Here is a 17,944-nt window from a genome sequence, read left to right as displayed (position 1 = left end):
CTGTTTGACATCTAAGTTCCTACACATCAGCTTGCTTGCATTAGTAGGGTTTTCTTGCTGTGTTATGGCAAGAAAGCTAGAGCCAGCCCCCAGCTAGGGAAACAAACAGGCACTTTTTGTGCCCAATTGCCATTTTCCATTCTTAGTACCAAGGAGTGCCCAAAATCACCCTGAAGACTGCAGTTTCTTTGACACCTGTCCCTGTTGTTACCTGGACAGAAAGAAGCAATGCACAGATGGAAAAAAAGAATTCCTATCTTAATCTTTGGTCTTACCTGCTAACGGTGTTCATAGTAGCTCCCCACAGAATGTGTACTTGATGTGACCTACAGCCATAGGATTTTAATGGTGCTGTGGTGGACTTGTCAGGTGTCCAAAGCTAAGCAATCTTGAATGTGGCAAGTGGTGATATGAGAGAGAAAAATGCAGGTTCTATTGGCATTGTAGTAGCTGGTACTCTTGAGATGCTGAGAGGTGCTGAACAGACTGCTCGTGTACTTCAGATAAGGTGGTTCTTCTTTTTGATAGCTTTTCAAATGGATTCCTTCAAGTGAGCGGTCTCTCCTGGCCTCAGTCCCTATAATTTTATTTTTTTATAATGCTGACTTATATGATTGAATAGGGAGCATGCTTTTAAAGTTTGTGGTAATCCAGGTTAGGGAGCATTATGTCATTCTTCTGCAGGACAATGTCTGAATTCTGAATAGTCCTGATAAGTCAGCTAGATTGTTTGAAATCCTGCAGTTGAATTTCAGTGACTAAAAATGTAAACTGTTGGACTTGCATACGTAAGAAATGGAAAATAACTAACACTACTCCGGAAAAGTAGATGGAGGATAATACTTATCACAATGTAAATAGAGATCAACTGTATAATACTGCTGCAAAAAAAGCCATGCTTTTTCTGGGGTGTGTTAGCAGGAGATATGTACAGCAAGGTAGATAATTTTTCTCTGTTTCTGTTACTGAAGAGGACGCTGCTGGATACTGTCTCTAGGTCTGGACATTGCATTTTGAGAAAGATACTGATAGACTGGAGGAAAACTGGTAGAAGGCAGTGAGAATAGTATTAGGAAAAAAGACTTATGAGAAAAGATTAATAGAATTAGGTTTGCTCAATCTAGAAGAGTGGAGATAAGTGAGGGATTTAGTCAATCTTCGTATGACTAAGGGGTTGTCAAATGGAGATGGGTTCTGCGTTGTCCTGAGAAGCACAGCATGTATGCTTGTGAAAAACACTGAGTAGTGGTTTTGTGTTTGCGTAAGAAGTGTAGCTGAAACTCCCTGCCTGTCTTAGGCCCTAATAATCTTTGATTCTGTAAATATGCACAGTTAGCTTGATTTTTTTTTTTTAATTAAATTTAAAAATAAGAAGTCATCAGTTAGGACCATCCTCTGCCCGTTTGCAGTATCTCTACTCCAATTTAATCACTGCCACATTTTTACTTAAAATATTTGAACATTTCATGTCTTCTTAACCCTTGGCTTCCTGTTTCAGAGTTCCATGTGCTGCAGGACAAGTTGTTGCCAGGGTTGAGGTCAATCCAAGCTAATTTGCTTAGTAGTACATCAGTGGTTTAGCGTTAATCTGCATTAACGTAGCATGGTTTAGAGCAACTGCATTCACCTCCATAGGGCTCACTGCTCCCTTTCCGCCTAAATTCTTTGTTATCTTAGCCAATAAACAAGAACAAAGTTGCAGTTCCTACTGTTACTAACTAGATGCTAGCAAGAAAGATGAGCTAAGTCAGCTTTAAGTAGAAAGAAATAATGAAAATTTTCTAGTTTCCTCTGTGGCTATATACATAGGCAGTAGCAGTAGTGTGAAGATTATGAAGGGGAACTGAAGCAAAGATCTCACTTGCCCTGTAACTCCGTAATACTGATGGGTGCAGGCAGCTCTGACTGGAAGGAGCGTATGGTGCCTACACATCCCCCACTGTTGTTTACAGGGAGTCCTGCTTTTGTTCTGTATCTGATTGAAACTTCCTCTCCTGTGTCCGTCATTTGCAGCTGTATAATCTTGGTGTTTTAATCAAACAACCGAGAGAGAAATGCAGTCCCCTTCCTGGGCAGGGCCGAAGCAGGACAGCGGGTCTGGCTTGCCCTCCACTGCTTCAGGTGGCAGGAGAGCAGCCCCCCTTCCCCGCCACAGCCTCTTGCAGGTGGGAAAGATACACGTAAATCTGAAATGGAAGCTGATGTCAAGCTGAAAAAGTTGTAGCTTTTCTGCCAGTGGGTAAAATACTGGTGGCACTGGGCTGGGGAAAAGAGGAGTAGAAATTGCTCTTTCTTCTCCTCTGTTAGCCATTCCTTGGGCCTGCTTTGCTTATCCAAGCGGTGAAATAGTGGGAAAACCTCAGAGCAGGGAGAAGGGCATAGGAAATGGCTGTCCTCACTGGCTCCAGCTTTGACTTTGGGCATAGAGAGAGTAGAAGAGGAGAGAGAAGCTTGGAACATGGCCTTTTCCCTTGCTTCATCCACTCCCATATGTCCCTCATGTACTGGTTAAGGAGAGGGTGAACACGAATTGCTGTTGGCTCCTTCTCCTCCTTTATGCCTGAGAGATGGGGATATCGCTAAGTAGACTTTTGTATACAGGGGCCTTAAAAATGGCTTTTAGTTTGGGAGAATGATAGATGTTTGGTAGACCTCTGTGGGACTTTTTCCAGTAAAAGGGCAAATAATTAATGGGAGGAGAAGGGAAGAAAGGGAAGCAGGAATGTTCTTCACTCAGGCGATGCAGACAAGGTGCAGCTGAGAGGGAAGGAAGACAGTGTTAGAATGGGAGGTTGTGTTTACAGTTTTTGCATTATCCTGCTTTTGATTTTTCAGTTTTCAGTTATTTTCCTTTAAAGAGTGGGTCTTTTTGGTGGGAGGCAGAAACGCTATGGCACCAGGGAATGTTTGTCACTGGTTTGTTACCACATGAATTACATGGTGGAGCTCTGTGCAGTTTTCAACGTAAAACATAGAAGCATTAAACTGTAAAATGCAAAACTATAAACTCAGCTTATCAGTATACATCAGTACTTGGAAGATTCAATATTGTTTGTTTATTTTTTAAGCTGGCAAACTCTCCTGTAAAATATGTGACTCTCTCCTTTGGAGCAGAGGCAATAAGCCATCCGGTTTGGTTTAAACTAACTGTGAGCAAACCTTCTTATGGAGCAGCAGCAGCAAAATAGCTTTTGTAGTTATCTTTTAAAAATTCCAGTGAGTGCAGATCATAGAATTATAGAATCGTCAAGGTTGGAAAAGACCCTCAAGATCATCGAGTCCCAACCGTCAACATATCACTGCCAAGTTCATCTGTACCATGTCTTCAAGCACCATATCTATCCGTTCTTTAAATACCTCCAGGGATGGAGACTCAACCACTTCCCTGGGCAGCCTGTTCCAATGCTTGACCACCCTCTCGGTGAAGAATTTTTTCCTAATGTCTAACCTAAACCTCCCCTGGCGCAGCTTGAGGCTGTTTCCTCTCGTTCTATCACTCATTACTTGGGAGAAGAGACCAACCCCCACCTCGCTACAGCCTCCTTTCAGGCAGTTGTAGAGAGCAATAAGGTCTCCCCTCAGCCTCCTCTTCTCCAGGCTAAACAACCACAGATCCCTCAGCCGTTCCTCACAAGACTTGTGCTCTAGACCCTTCACCAACTTCGTTGCCCTCCTCTGGACACGCTCCAGCACCTCAATGTCCTTCCTGTAGTGAGGGGCCCAACACTGAACACAGTACTCGAGGTGTGGCCTCACCAGTGCCGAGTACAGGGGCATTATCACCTCCCTGGTCCTGCTGGCCACACTATTCTTGATACAGGCCAGGATGCCATTGGCCCTCTTGGCCACCTGGGCACACTGCTGGCTCATGTTCAGGCAGCTGTCAACCATCACCCCCAGGTCCTTTTCCGCCAGACAACTCTCCAGCCACTCCTCCCCCAGCCTGTAGCGTTGCATGGGGTTGTTGTGACCGAAGTGCAGGACCCAGCACTGAGCCTTGTTGAATCTCATGCAGTTGGCCCCGGCTCATCGGTCCAGCCTGTCCAGGTCCCTCTGTAGGGCCTTCCTACCCTCCAGCAGATCGACACTTCCACCCAACTTGGTGTCATCTGCAAACTTACTGAGGGTGCACTCAATCCCCTCGTCCAGATCATCAGTGAAGATATTGAACAGGACCGGCCCCAGTACTGAGCCCTGGGGAACACCGCTCGTGACCGGCCGCCAATTGGATTTGACTTCATTCCCCACCACTCTCTGGGCTCGGCCATCCAGCCAGTTTTTAACCCAGTGTCGAGTGCACCCATCCAAGCCGTGAGCAGCCAGCTTCTCCAGGAGAATGCTGTGGGAGACTGTGTGAAAGGCCTTACTAAAGTCCAAGTAGACAACATCCACAGCCTTCCCCTCATCCACTAAGCGGGTCACCTTGTCATAGAAGGAGACCAGGTTAGTGAAACAGGATCTCCCTTTCATAAACCCATGCTGGCTGGGCCTGATCCCTCGGTTAACTGATGTTGGAATCAGTTATGCCTACTCTGTTTTGAATAACAATTTGTGGTGTGTCTGCTTAATATTTTTTTGACGGTCCTACTATTGAAACAGCAACAAATAATTTAAAAGAAAGCTTCAAATATACAAGTTTTTACATACTGAAGCAAGTGACCTCCCTAGCTAGCAGATAAAATCAAAGAGCCACTAATAGAAAGATTCCTGAAGCTGGGGTGAGATGATAAAAATTGTGTTTGTTGTAAAAGCTTGTTTGAATATATTAATATTACACTATGTAGCCAAGTCATATGTACTTGGAAAGCATGTTTTTATCTTTTCTTTGAGGTCCTCCATGGTTCATTTGATAGGACACTGGACTGGGAAATAGCTGTTGGGAGTGAGATACATTTGCAGGACAGATTTAGGTGCCTTTTTTTTGAGTCCTATTTATAGTTTAATATGGAATCAGAAGAGAAGGAATTTGTCGTTTGGCACAGTGAAAATTGATTAGTCCAGTTTAAATGTAAGGGTGGTATATATCCAGTGTCCACATGATGGGTTGCCTCGTCTTCAGGGATCACGGACTTGCATTGTTGTGTGCTTTGCTGTATGTTGTACTGCTGAGGCATACGCTAAAGGTTAACGCTTAGTGAGATACTCTGTCACGTCTCTCGAGACTGCAAAACAAAGAACTTGTTTCTTTGCTCTGCAAATTAACTGATTGGCGGGAAACTGCTTCGATCTGGTGTTTCATGGACCTCTCATGGAGAAGCTCTTTAGACTAGTGAGTCTTTACTGCATTCCTGCTTATTTCACTGACAAAAAAACTCCCAAGACAGGCTATGGGGGTGATTCTGCAGAGTTAATCCAATTCTGAAGTGGATTATCAATATCAAATCTCCTTAACCTTAGGCTTGCACAGTAAAGCATGACACTTGCAAATATGCTTTCCTGTTGGGGATTCTTGCCTTCCTGCAAGTTATTTGCAGGTTTTAGCAGTAATTGTCATTACTGTCAGTAATGGTTACTGACCGTACACTCATATTTTTATCAGCAGCAGTACTGGTTGTGATCATGATTTGGCTAGATTAATTGAGTTTATAGCAGGTGAATAGTGATTATTTTATATGGTAGTTTTTTTAAAAAATACTGAGTTGAAACCACTGTTACTACAGCATATTACTGTACTATATCTCAGTTCAGTGCCAAGTATGCGTGCATAGTGTAAAAGTTCACACAAGTGTTAAGAAAACATGATCTGCTTTCTAAGGATTAGCAATAACATAAGCAGTTTGGAAGCCAGTTGTTATATCAATAATATAAATGTGTGTTCAGAGGTAAATGTTTGTACATACCTACAGTCTGAAGATTACCTGGCAGTGAGCTTTGTATATTTTTGGGGCCACCAAGAAGTATAATGATGTAACCATCTTTTCTCATCTGTTTCTAAAGATAAGATGATCTGGAGGATTCAGGTGCTTTTTACATAAGCATGTGTGTTACAGGCTTCTTAATGTTCAGAGCAAAGCCAAGTGTCCTTGTTTCCTTATTTTTGTGTTGCAATAAATTAGACATTACTCTTACTGTTTTATTGATATTTTTCAGACTATTACTGTTATACAGAATAGCAGCCTATTAAGAAAATCTTGCTTATGAGAACCGCAGAAAATCAAATTTTGTTTTAAGAAATTCCGACCTCTTAATAGGTCAAGACCTGAGAAATGTTTTATTCCCGAGGAGTCTAATTTGAAAGAATATTAAATGGTTCTGTTAAAAAAGCACTAAACCCCCAAATCCTGGAAGATCAGAATGAATACACTTATTATTTTGCTGAATCAGGTGATGTATTTGGTAAATTTTAATTTAATTTACTCTAAAAGAATGATGACACATGACTGTAAACACCAATATTACAGACTGATTGTAATCAAAATAGCATGACATAGGCTACAAAGAAAAGCCTAGTGTAGCGGGAAGGTTGTGGGTAGGACCCAGGCCATCAGGCATTAATTGCTTAAGGATCAGTCTTATCAGTAAGGATAATGTGATTATCCCAAGATGTGGGATTTCAGGACCGTAGTATGTCCTAAGAAGGAACCATGTTCCTCTCTGGTGGGTCTGTGTACGCTCCTCTAGACTGTTTAAAACTTGTGACAGGGCAACACAGAGGGTCTGCGGTGGTGAGGTCAGTCTGTGCGGCCTTCGTCGCTCCTCAACACCTTGCTGGTTCCACACAGGGCAGTGTGATGAGGAGATGGGGTGAAGGAGAGGTTGGCAGCCTAAGACCATTGCAAAGCTGCAGCATGAAGTCATTGCAGAGCAAAAACTTTGTGGAGGGTATGGAAAGCCTGTAGGATGACTGCCATAAAGGAGCTTCCCCTGCAGCTTGCCTGCAGGCTTGGGAAGACTAGTACATTTACTGAGGGGTACTGTAAGAACCTGAGGAGACAAAAGAGCAACACGTGCAAGAGCAGCCTTACTAAACACCTTACGTCTTTCTTCAGGAGCAAACACCCAGCTATTCACACCGAGTATGGGGAACAGTTTTGTCAGGTACAGGCTGAATTCTGCTCAGCAGCGTGTCTGGGTGAATCTGAAAAACTCCACCGACGTCATCAACTTTGCCCGAGTCGGTTGCCTGCCATCTTTTATACTGCAGCCCTTGAGAAGCACTGCTGCTTGAGCTGTTTGCAAAAGATGGAAAATATGTCAGTTGTCCAAGTGGCTGAGGGAGAGGCATCAGAGGAATAGATTGCTGGAGCAGGCTATGTTAAGGAGAAACAGAAGCCAGGAAATACTTAATCATACAGCTTTTGAGAATGCTAAAACTGGAAACTGTAGGCTTCCCTGTCAGGGCACTGGGACCACTGCTGGGTCACAGGTCTTTTGCAAGAAATCCCATGTTGACGTTATTGGTTTTCCTCTGAGCAGGCACAGTTAAGTCAGGATAACAATTAGAGCAGGTCACGAGAGCGCGGCATTACCTTCCTGGAGAAGGGAACATTTTGCAAAATGCCATAATCAAGACTTCATAGAAGAGATGGCTCTTAATTGACCTAGGTTGTACAGTGGTTAAAGCTGCAGAAGCCTGTGGCAGGCTTTCTTGTCAAAACTGTGTTTAAACAGAAGGTATTTTCCTGGGTGTTATTTAATTTAACAACTTCTCCCCTTTCCCTTTCTGTTTTCTAGCAGACTGTTTCCTTCATTGGTTGATGAACAAGAGATATCAGTCAGTTTTGAAGAAATTGTATAAAAACTGTGTGCTGATACTTCTAAGCCATGATCTCATCTGTGAAGAATGAGAGCAAGATAAAAATATGAAAGCCAGCTTTTAAAATGAGAATAACAAATGTTAAATCATGGCTAAACTGCTTAGTATCTTACATATACTTTTTCAACTTTGTCAAGGTACAAGAAAAACCAAAACAAACTGGTTTAACTCTTTCCCTTAGTGGAGTGATCTCATGCCTCTTGCTGAATGCACAGGATATTTTTCACCAGAAAATAACTGCAACATAAGCATGTTGTTTAGCTATAGTGTACTCGTTGTGAGTCGTCCACCAACACTGTGTTCAAGGGAGACTCTCTATTTAATTTGTACAGTGCAAAACGTTATTTAAAGAAAAAAGGTTATTTTGCTTTCCTTTAAAATATGCACCTCTAAATAACAATAAGTACCAGGGGTTTGTTTCTAGAATTGCTGTCTATTCCTCTTTCATCTCCAGTTTAGGATATCTGAGTAGATTCTGATTTGTACAGCAGGGTAAATTTTAGTCTTCAGGCTGAAAACAATGAGATTAAAACCAAAAACCATTCTGGTGTAAAAAGATTTTATTTACAATACCACCGTCTGCCTTTTGTATCTCTTTACTCAGGAGTAAATTACATTTGAGTCCTAAATTTGAAGTATAATTTACTGCAGTCTGTATTTTCATATTTATTTTTATTTGCATGCTGTAGTCTAACATTGCAGCTTCCCATGGCTGAGCGATGTGAGGAAAGGCTTCTGTTCAGCTACGGGTGAGATGAGATACAGCAGTGCTAATCTCTAGCACATGTGAAAAATGGAGGTAATGAACTCAGAGAACAGAAAGTCCAGATACCAGCAGGCAGCTTCTGTGTCAGCAGCTGCTGGACCGAAAAATGAATGATAATCATTGCAAGCCTTTCAAGGGTGTCGGAGAATCACAGGAAGGGGTTAACAGCATCCATAGGTGTGTATCCATAGACTGTGCTCTGCACATCAGATCAAATATTTATGAATGAAGGTCAGATGTGCCCCTTTCAGGAGGCTGTCCCCCAACTGTTTACAAAATACTGTTTGAAAAAGAACACAGCCAGGTTGAGTTACAACCTGACATCTCTAGTGTGTCAGAAATGTGACATAAAGGATTATGCCTCGGTGTTGGTGGGGTTCAGCCCGGCTCCCCAGTTGAGCCTCAAATGCTATTAATAGCAACACACTGAGTCATAGAAGCAAGAATGTCAGACTGCCTGGGCTGTGCTTCTCTTACACGTTAGACTGCTAACAACAGAAAGCCAGCCTAGATTTGTTAGAATAGAATAACTATTTTTTTCCATGCATATGCCTGAATATCTCTCTCTCTCTTATATATTTATTTATTAAAGAATGTCGCTGAGTAAGAGAGATCTTTCGGGTGAGGCAGACTGACTTGTTTCATTTCTTTCTGTTGTTCTGGGTGGAATTTATACAAAACATTTAGAATTTATTTACCACAAAGCTGTGTGCATGCTCTGATTTTTTTCCAGCAGGTATCAGCCATCTGCTGCTCTGTCTGGCTGATGCCTACAGCTTGTTTCTTTACATTAATTTCTCTCTCGCTACTTATAGTAGCACTGAGGAGGAATTCCCTTGTGGAGGTGTGAGCTCCAGTTCAAGTCCAGCTCTAAAAAAAACAGGCGTTCCTCCGACTCTGGGCTGAACATAGCTTTTGCTTTAAGGTGCAATTTAAATGTAATTGCACCTCCATCATGTAACCTAAAGCACATTTTGCTCTGAGTTGTGGTCAAGTTGAAGCTATAGCCCAATGAATCTGCCCATAATCTAGCCCGGAATATCTTTATATTTGACCCAGTTCTCTACTGCTCAGGTCACCTCTGTCTTTAGGAAGTCAATTCACTTCCCTTTCTCATTTTCTCCACTTCTAAACCACAAATACTAAAATTTACTGTCCAAGCAAAGGCATGATGGCATAGGTTTGTATTGGTGAAGTCACTGGTAGCTAGCTAAAGCGAGGAATGAAGTAATTTATAAATAAGGAAAAAGTAGCACATAGTAGTAATGATAGAGGTTCCCCAAAATCTTGATACTGGCGGTATATATGTATTAAAAATAATACGTTAAGTGTTTTTTAATGAGCATTCAGGGTTTTGATTAATCATATTTCCGAGCTTTTCTTCATAACTGTGAATAAAAGCATGCTTGTAAATGAAAAGCTTTGTTTCTCACCTGATTCTGACCTGTACCTTTTAATAGAAAACAGTAATATTCTGAATCTTGCTATAAGATGATGAAACTTGGCAATATTGTAAAGGGTTGGTTTGCTTGTTTTTTAACATCAGTTTACTGAGTAGCCGTTTCTCATGTAGAGTTTAGTGCCTGGAAAACCGTAAATTGGCAGGTCAGTTTGATGCCCAGATTCAACACTGGTGCTTGGTCTTGTTGGGGGGGTGTTGGGGGGACGAGATTCATGTGTAAGTGCTGCTGTTTCAGTACTCTACTCTCTTCTCAGTTCCACGAGTACTTCTGGCTATCATCTCAAAAGGAATAACATAAGAGGAGTTGTAGTTTACAATTATTTGGTATTTCAGAATACAGTGACTTGACTCACAGCAAAAATTTCGTCTGTGGTACTCCCTGCCTATGCTTCTAAACCCAGGTGCTCCCTGAGCGGGGCCCGTTCTCATTTTTATTATTTTTATTGTTATTTCAAGATAGTGAATAGAGTCAGTATTCCCAGCCCACACATATTATATGTTACTCTCTTCTGTCCTATGGTCAGAAGGCATTGCGAGAATATTTATTAGCATGTTTTGTGGTCTAGTAATTAGCATTTGGTGGCAGCTTTAAAGTAAAACCAGGAGTGGATAAATAGTGCTCACCATAGAAAAGCCACTGTGCTGCAACCTGCCTCAGCACTTGCCCGTGCTCATCTTGTGTTTTCCCTCTCGATCCTGCCTCAGTTTGAGTAAATAAAATAATAGGAAGCTCATAAATACCACTTTAGCTTTCTGTGTGTGTTTGAACAGCTCTCCTGTTCTCTCTCACGTCTTCTCACTTGCAGTCTTTTGCCAGTCATTCGGGAGCAAATTACATTGCCAGCTCAGTTCTGCGAGGGCAGAGGAATGCAAGGTGGTGTCACTGGCTGGAAATTAGGGACGGTGGAATTCGGCATTTGTTCCACAGCAGCAGTTGTAGCTGGTTGTTTCAGCACAAGGGGCAGAGTCCACAGGCAGGGTATGAGCTGCCATTAGCCGTAGGAAAAGATCACAGTGGAAGAAGAGAAGAGGCACAAGAAGAAAAGAGACAGTGGCGAGCAATCGGACCTGATCAGATCTTGTGGGAAATCTGACTGAGGAAGATAATTATCTGGAATAAGCTGCCTTTTTTTTATTATTTTTTTAATCCACCTCGACCAAACACTGCTGGAAAAGAGACTGTGTTTAAATTACTTCAGCTAATTCTTGCTGCTTCCACTACGAAGAAAATTTGTTTGCCATGGTGAAAGAAAAAGGTAATTATATTTGTTGATAGACTGGAGCTGAAACGACCTAGTGTGCCAGCCATAATCACCTGAGGTTTAAACCTTCAAATTTAAAATGAAGCATGCTTTGATTGACAGTTGCTGTTTTCCTTTCTATAAAAGTGATGTGCCAAAACCAGCAGTGGATTGCATTGATTATCTTTGTACCTGGTTTAATAAGGGTAGAATCTGGAACACACCTAATTTAGAGTGTTTGCACAGCCGGGTTCCTACACGTTTGTTTTGTTTTGTTTTGTTTTATGTGATTTAACCCAAGTTTGCTGTTGACTGTTTTTTACCTGTATTTGCTACAGTTCAAAGAGCTTTGACCACTGAAGCAGTTAGCTTAAAATTTTAAAGATAAACATTGATATATTCAGCAAGTCTGGACTTGAGAGCATCATATTTTACCTTTTAATGACAAAAACGGATTATATGAGATTTTGCATAATGTTTAGATTTTGCAGCAGTAAATTAGATATTAGTTTCAACTACCTACAGATAACACTTGAAGCTTCCTACCAAAGCATTTACTAGTCAAAGAATTTAGAAATGGTTGTGGGGTCTTTCCTTGCAGTAATAGTAGTCTGTATCATTTATTGCATTACGAAGATGTGAAGTATGTTCTGAATTGTATTTGAGTAGTGGATTGGATGTGGTTTTGGACCATTACATTATCACAGATAGATTCAGACAGTCTCTGTTTTGTGAAGGGAAGGATCTGTGTTCTTTACTTTTGAGGATACTGTAAAAGCTAATGTCGAATAAATTCAAACTAGTGAAAAAACAGAAACAAGAAGTAGTAATGTTGAGCAAGAGTGAGCAGCTTTTCAACTCTGAACTCCCACATTAAGACTTTTTTTGATGCTGTAAATGAAATAAGTGGAGTGAATTCAGCTTCATAGATGTTTAGATTGAAGAGAGCAGGACAAATGCCTTGATAGCCTGGCACAGTGTGTCAGATGTATCAAGAGAGTTATAGTCGTAACCATTATACAGTCTACTGATAATTTTTGTTGATGAAAAGCAGTGGCCCAGCATAAATAGTATTGGCTACTTAGCAGATTTGAGATCCATTACTTCAGATTTACAGTATCATTTTTATAATGCCAGTGGTGAACTGTTGACCTGCTACCAGTATCAGTAAGCCATACCAGGATGATTTAAGTAGCAGTTTCACCCCAAATCCTTGAAACTGCAAGTTTCAGAGTCATTTGAATCAACTCTGCCACTCATTTTTCCAGAGAAGTAAGTGAATTATCATTCAGCTTATCATAATTGTTGCTTGTTTTCTAAAATACGTTTTAAAATTGGGCTGCTGATTTTCTTGATGTGTACATAAAATACGTGTAGCCTTTTTTAGCTGTGCATTCAGTTTTGATCCTTTTATACGTTTCTGCTTCCCATGCAGCTGATGCTCAATTCGTTGGGCTCCCTGTGTTACATGGGGCTGTACCTTAGGAGTACGCTGTAAATACAATTTTAGCATCTTACACCATGAAAGGTGTCGTATACCTGTAAGAAAATTAAAACAAGCCTGTCATTTTTATAAAAAATGCTAGGGAGAAAGCCTCCTAGAATAGTGGGGAAAAGTTGACAATAAATGGTTGAAAATGCGCAAAAGACTTGTGTTTAAATTCCTTCCTTTCCCTCTCCCCACCAAGTTTAATGCATTATTTACAGTGGCTATTAATACTGATGTTGGATATAAATTTGTTTTGTGTTCACGCAGATAATGGACTAAAATAACTAAATACCATCTTTAATTTTGTTGTACAATTACTGATACTTCATATCTCATGGCTGCAGAATGAGAAAGGATAGTACCTGTTTAGTATTTTGCTTTTCTACCTTATTTCTTTCAAATAATTTCTCTGACAAAGCTTTTTTTTATTATTTCTTTTGTTTCTTCCTTGCCCCCCCCTTCCCCCCCCCCCCCCCCCCCCACTTTACTCAGAAGGCCAGGAGTTACTGCTACTTTGAAGCTGCTCCAAATACCACTCTCTAGAGTGATACTCTTGGAAAATGCAGGCCAGTATAGTGCAGCGGGTGCCCTCCCTTCCAGCCACTGCTGGAATTGCTGTTTGAACAAGCTGAAAATGCATTCAGTCCAGTGTCATTTCATAAACATGTTAACTAGGCTCTGGAGGGGCTGGTTTCAACTAGAAAAATGCAATTCCAATTCACTGAATTGCAGAAAGGTTAGTAACAGTTTTTAGTAAATTAGCATGCTTCATTATGCTCATATTGTAGAATGATTTCAGTGTCTGCCTGGTTAGTTCATGCACAAAAAAAATCCTGAGGCCAGGGTGTTTTCTGCTGACACCAAATGGCGCTTCCTAAATTATGTCTGACTGATACCACTTTTTCATGTTTCTGGCTGTGTACTTCTCTATCTCCAATTATGAGCCCTTATTATCTATTTACTTAGCTAAATTATTGTCACTGTGTTGCATCCAAGGGCAACTTTCTCTCTTTATATCCTTTAACAGAAAGAAAGTCTATGTATGCATATGCATCTCTTGTTATTGACTCTCTTCTGCAATTTAAAACCCATATTGAATAATCTGCATTCTTAGTGCTTCTATGTTGAGGTCGATGTATGAATTGTGAGCCTGCTAGCCACGTTGCTGGGTGATTTAAGTGTTGTAGCTTCATTTTTACTTCCATTAGTTCACATAAGCTGAGGATTTAGCCCTGATTCTTGATTTCTTGACCAGTTGAGAAGAAGACTGTCCTAGCATTCACCTGCTAGTCTGTGAAAGCATATCAGGAATCGGCTTTGTACCTGGTGAGATCTTGGATCGGATCATACATGGGCAAACCAATGAAAGTGGATTAGTATATGTAAATGCCAAACTTCTCTGTGCTTGAAAGCATAAGAGAAGAAAAGAGGAAGGGTTGAAGATTTTTTGGATTAAGGAAGCGGGTGCAGAGGCTTTATGATTTCTGGTCTTCACATACTGATTCTGTTGAAGAGTAGGTGCTGGCACCTACTGGGTACCAAGTTGCAGGAAGACAGATCATGTTTACATGTTCTCACAACTGTCTCTGTGGGTATTTAGTTGGTGCTGGCTTTCCCAGGAAGCAACACGGAAAATGTAGTTCACCAAAATGTTAGCAACATTTGCTGTGTAATTTGGCTTATGGTCTAGTTCAGTCCTGCAGAGAGATTTAGTTCTCTGTTGTTTTTTTCTTCATACTTTTGCTGAAGCACGATACTGATACCCCTTAAGGTTATGACCAAGAGGACTGTTTTTATGCTTGCAGTAGCTCCAGTCTTGTCTTCTCTTCCACTCGCATATCCCAAGAGCTGGGAGCCTCCAAAGTAGCTTTTAGTCTAACTTTTTCTTTTGTTGTAAATGGAACTGCTTTAGATAGGGTTATTCTTGAAGAGCATGCAAAATGTTACCTGTGCATTGATTTAAAGGCGTTCTCTATCCGAATCACTGTCTCTCCAGTGCTCTGTGTATTTGCAGTCTTAACATTTATTCCCAGTGTGCATCAAGAAAATGTTGACTAATGGGATTTGGGTCCTGACACTGTCTCGGTGTCATGGTTGTTAATGAAACATAGTCTTGGATCTGAACTCATGACTTTGGAACTTCGGACCCCTGGGAAGGTCTCCCAGGTTTGTTGCTCTTGGAGCACATGACAAGATGATGCAATCGCACGTTGGCAGCAGGAGGTCCGGGGAGTTTTATTTTCTTTTTGCTTCAGTTTACTTAGTTTTAAATTTAGTTCTGCTTGACAGTTTGCTTTTGGGGCTGGGCATTTGGGGTTTTGTTTTGATCAAGTCAATGTGCTCCCTTGTACAAGCCACAGAAAAGGCATTTCATAAATATGCATAGTAGAAGAAGTTAGAAAAATACTCTTGTAGTTAACGTACTAAACTGTAGAACAGTTCTTAAGGTGACCTTGGGAAAGTAATCTGATCTCTCCCTGTGTTAATCTGTAAAATGAGGATAAGAACATTCCACTTGTCTGCCTTGATTATTTGAATCAGAGGTCTATGGAGCAGAGAGTTTCTTTTACTTTGTTTCACAGCTATGGCAAGGAAATCTTAGTCTTGGGATTTAACTACTTCCACTTGTACAAAAAAAATCCAGTGATATGTGAATATCTTATAAACATCTTATTACTTTTTTAAGATGAAACAACTGTAAAGGAATTATGTTTTTGTTGGCAAATTTATGGTGTTGCTTGTTCTGTACTTTCCCTTTCTAAATTTATTTTTAATATTAGGTTTCAAATTGCAGTTCTGGTGTGCAGGATTGATGCTGAGAGAAACAAAAATAACCAAGGAGATGCCAGCTCAAGCACTGCATGTTTACTGGAGCCTTTTTTGTTTGTTTGTTTTAAATAGCACTTAGTTCACATGAGGGTACGAATATGCATATCCAAAGAGTCGAGCAAGCAGAGTGTGCAGTCCTGCCATGCCTGATGGCTTCCCGTGTTTCCCAGTAGTGAAATTCCATACATTCCTTGCATCCCAGCTGTATGTAGGAGCCAGCTCTCTGAAGATAGGATGGCAGCTATTTTATATTGAGAAATGGGAGAACTTTTGCTGTTGATCTCACTGGAGGGGAGAGCTTAGTGGTTTTAGTCATTAAATTTGAGACCACAGAGTTCATGGGTTCAGATAGCGGTAAAGGCAGTTAAGCTGTTCCTCCATCTGAAACAGTAAGCGTCGTGGGCTGAAAAAAACCCAGTTTTGAGTAGGGGAGATGCAATCCATTTAATTTATTGGCAATTAATAAACTTTTAATTACTGATTCTGGTGTTGAAAATAAAAGCAAGCAAACACACGCTTGGAGAAACACACCTCGGCTTCTCTCTGGACACTTCTCCTTCCCCTTTCTGGTCTCCAGTCCCCATGCCACACGTTATACTCAGCGCCTTTGGTGAGGCGAGGGTGGCACAGGAGACTGGGCTCAGTGCATTGTTGTTGCTTTCATTTTGTTGCTCCTTGTTTCTTGCTCAGTTATTTCACAAGGGGTTCCTCTGCTGGCCGCAGTCCTTTTAGAGCCGTACCTCCTCCTGAGTCTCCTCTCCGTCCCTGCTTGGGGCAGCTAGTTTGCCTCAGCATTTCTCCTGCCCTGCTGGCCCTCCTGCCCTGGCATCGTTTTTGTTTCTCTCTTACCCATGCTTTGGTGTCTCTCCTGCTCTGGCATTGTCTCCTGTGTCTCCTCCATTTTTCAGCGTCCCTGCTGCTCTGGCATCTCTCTTGTGTCTCCTGCTGAGCATCTGTCCTTTGTATATTTACTGGCCGTTCTTATGTATACGTTTTTGCAGAGGTGCCATGTGCTTCTCTGGTTCTGTTTTGATGTGCAATAGGTCCATTTTGTCCCTTGCTGAGCTGGCTGGAACCAACTGTGACCAGCACAATGCAGTCCATGACCACCTCCCACACAAGTCACCACTGCAGCACGCTCGCTACCAAGGCCCTGCTGGTTATGTTGAATACTGCAAATTATATGGTTGGTTTTCTTGGACAAGAATTCAAAAGGCAAGGCTTTTAAAGATAGAGTCTTGGCATAGTGAAATTGTGCATGTTTAAAATACATTAAGGTAGGGCAAAGAAATATTTTTCCAGAGGGGAGGTAGGAAGCTTGGTAGGGAAGAACTTGCAAGTTAGGACAATAATTTGGCCTGCCACTGCAGGAGAGTCGGTTCTTTTTGTGGAAAAATTAATGCATACCAGGGGAAAAGACCAAGTTCCACTAATCAAAATGTGCTGTGCCCTTTGGGTGGGAGAAGCCAGAGAACAGATTTCCTTGTTTCTGGGGGCAATCCATAACTAATTTAAAAAGGATTATTTATAACAAAGTTGGTTTTCTACCTAGAGAACAGTCAGTATCCCCAAAAGGATGATTAATCCTTGCCTTCGTTGAGCCTGGATAGCTTTCAGGCTCACTAGGGATCTTGCTGAGGAGAACACTTAGGCATTGTCTTAAGCCTATTCTGTTCAGCAGAGTATCTTGTTGAGTCTAATTGAATCACGGGGATTTAAAGCTAAGTGCGTGCTTCAGTGTTGTCTCAAAGTCAGACTCCATTTTTGGAGGCTTTGTGATGTTTTTGCAGCAAAAAGTCATGTATTTTATTAATGGCTGTCATTTTGTGTTGTATGTTAGCTGCATTGTTGTGTAAGAGACAACAATGAGAGGAGTAATACTGGCTTTTATATGGACTTATCGTAAAGTGCTATAAACCCAGAAATGATAGATGCCTTGTATAGCTCAATCGTGTGTGTTATCTGTTATTATATTCCATATAGACAGGAAAACAGAAGCAGGAAAGCTGAGGAATCTCCTCAAAGCTGCAAAGTAAGGAGCAAGTGCTAAAATAAGGGTCAAACCAAGTAATGCCAGCTGTTCAGATGTGAAATGTTGTTGCGTTTATGCTATACGAGAGCCTAATAGGCAAGGTTCTGTAAACAGTGTCAATGGGATAGCTCCCTAATCCCCAGTGCTGTTCGCACCAGTTCGATACCACAGATGTTGGTATAATCTACATGGCAGTATCATGGAACTTCTTTGAATTAGTTCAGGATCTGGTACAGAAGCACAATCTTAAAATGATATCAAATTAAAGAAGTGATCCAAATATAAATGCAGCCTTGCAGAACAGTGAGGGTTCTCTTTTACTACTGCTGGGTCAAACAAAAGTCAACAAATGGCTTGTTTGTTCAAAGA

General features: G+C 41.2%; 1 protein-coding gene across 4 annotated transcripts in view; it reads left to right on the top strand.

Annotated features, from left to right (window-relative positions):
* Nucleotides 1-17,944, top strand: part of ABLIM1 (actin binding LIM protein 1) — a 213,305-nt gene that overhangs the window by 68,542 nt on the left and 126,819 nt on the right. The window contains exon 1 of one of the 4 annotated variants that reach the window (XM_087766569.1): nucleotides 10,877-11,240. The exons of the other annotated variants lie outside the window; for them this stretch is intronic. Coding sequence (XP_087622695.1) covers nucleotides 11,225-11,240 — 16 coding nt within the window. The 5' untranslated portion in view covers nucleotides 10,877-11,224. Of the gene's footprint in view, nucleotides 1-10,876; nucleotides 11,241-17,944 lie in introns of those variants that run through there. 4 annotated transcript variants of the gene reach the window in all.

This window comes from Nipponia nippon, unplaced genomic scaffold, assembly GCF_047370975.1.
Source record: "Nipponia nippon isolate SJK-2023a ecotype South Korea unplaced genomic scaffold, ASM4737097v1 scaffold_3, whole genome shotgun sequence".
NCBI classification, from domain to species: Eukaryota; Metazoa; Chordata; class Aves; order Pelecaniformes; family Threskiornithidae; genus Nipponia; species Nipponia nippon.
The sequence above is the reverse complement of the archived record's forward strand: the minus strand, read 5'-3'. Positions and strand labels throughout refer to the sequence as shown.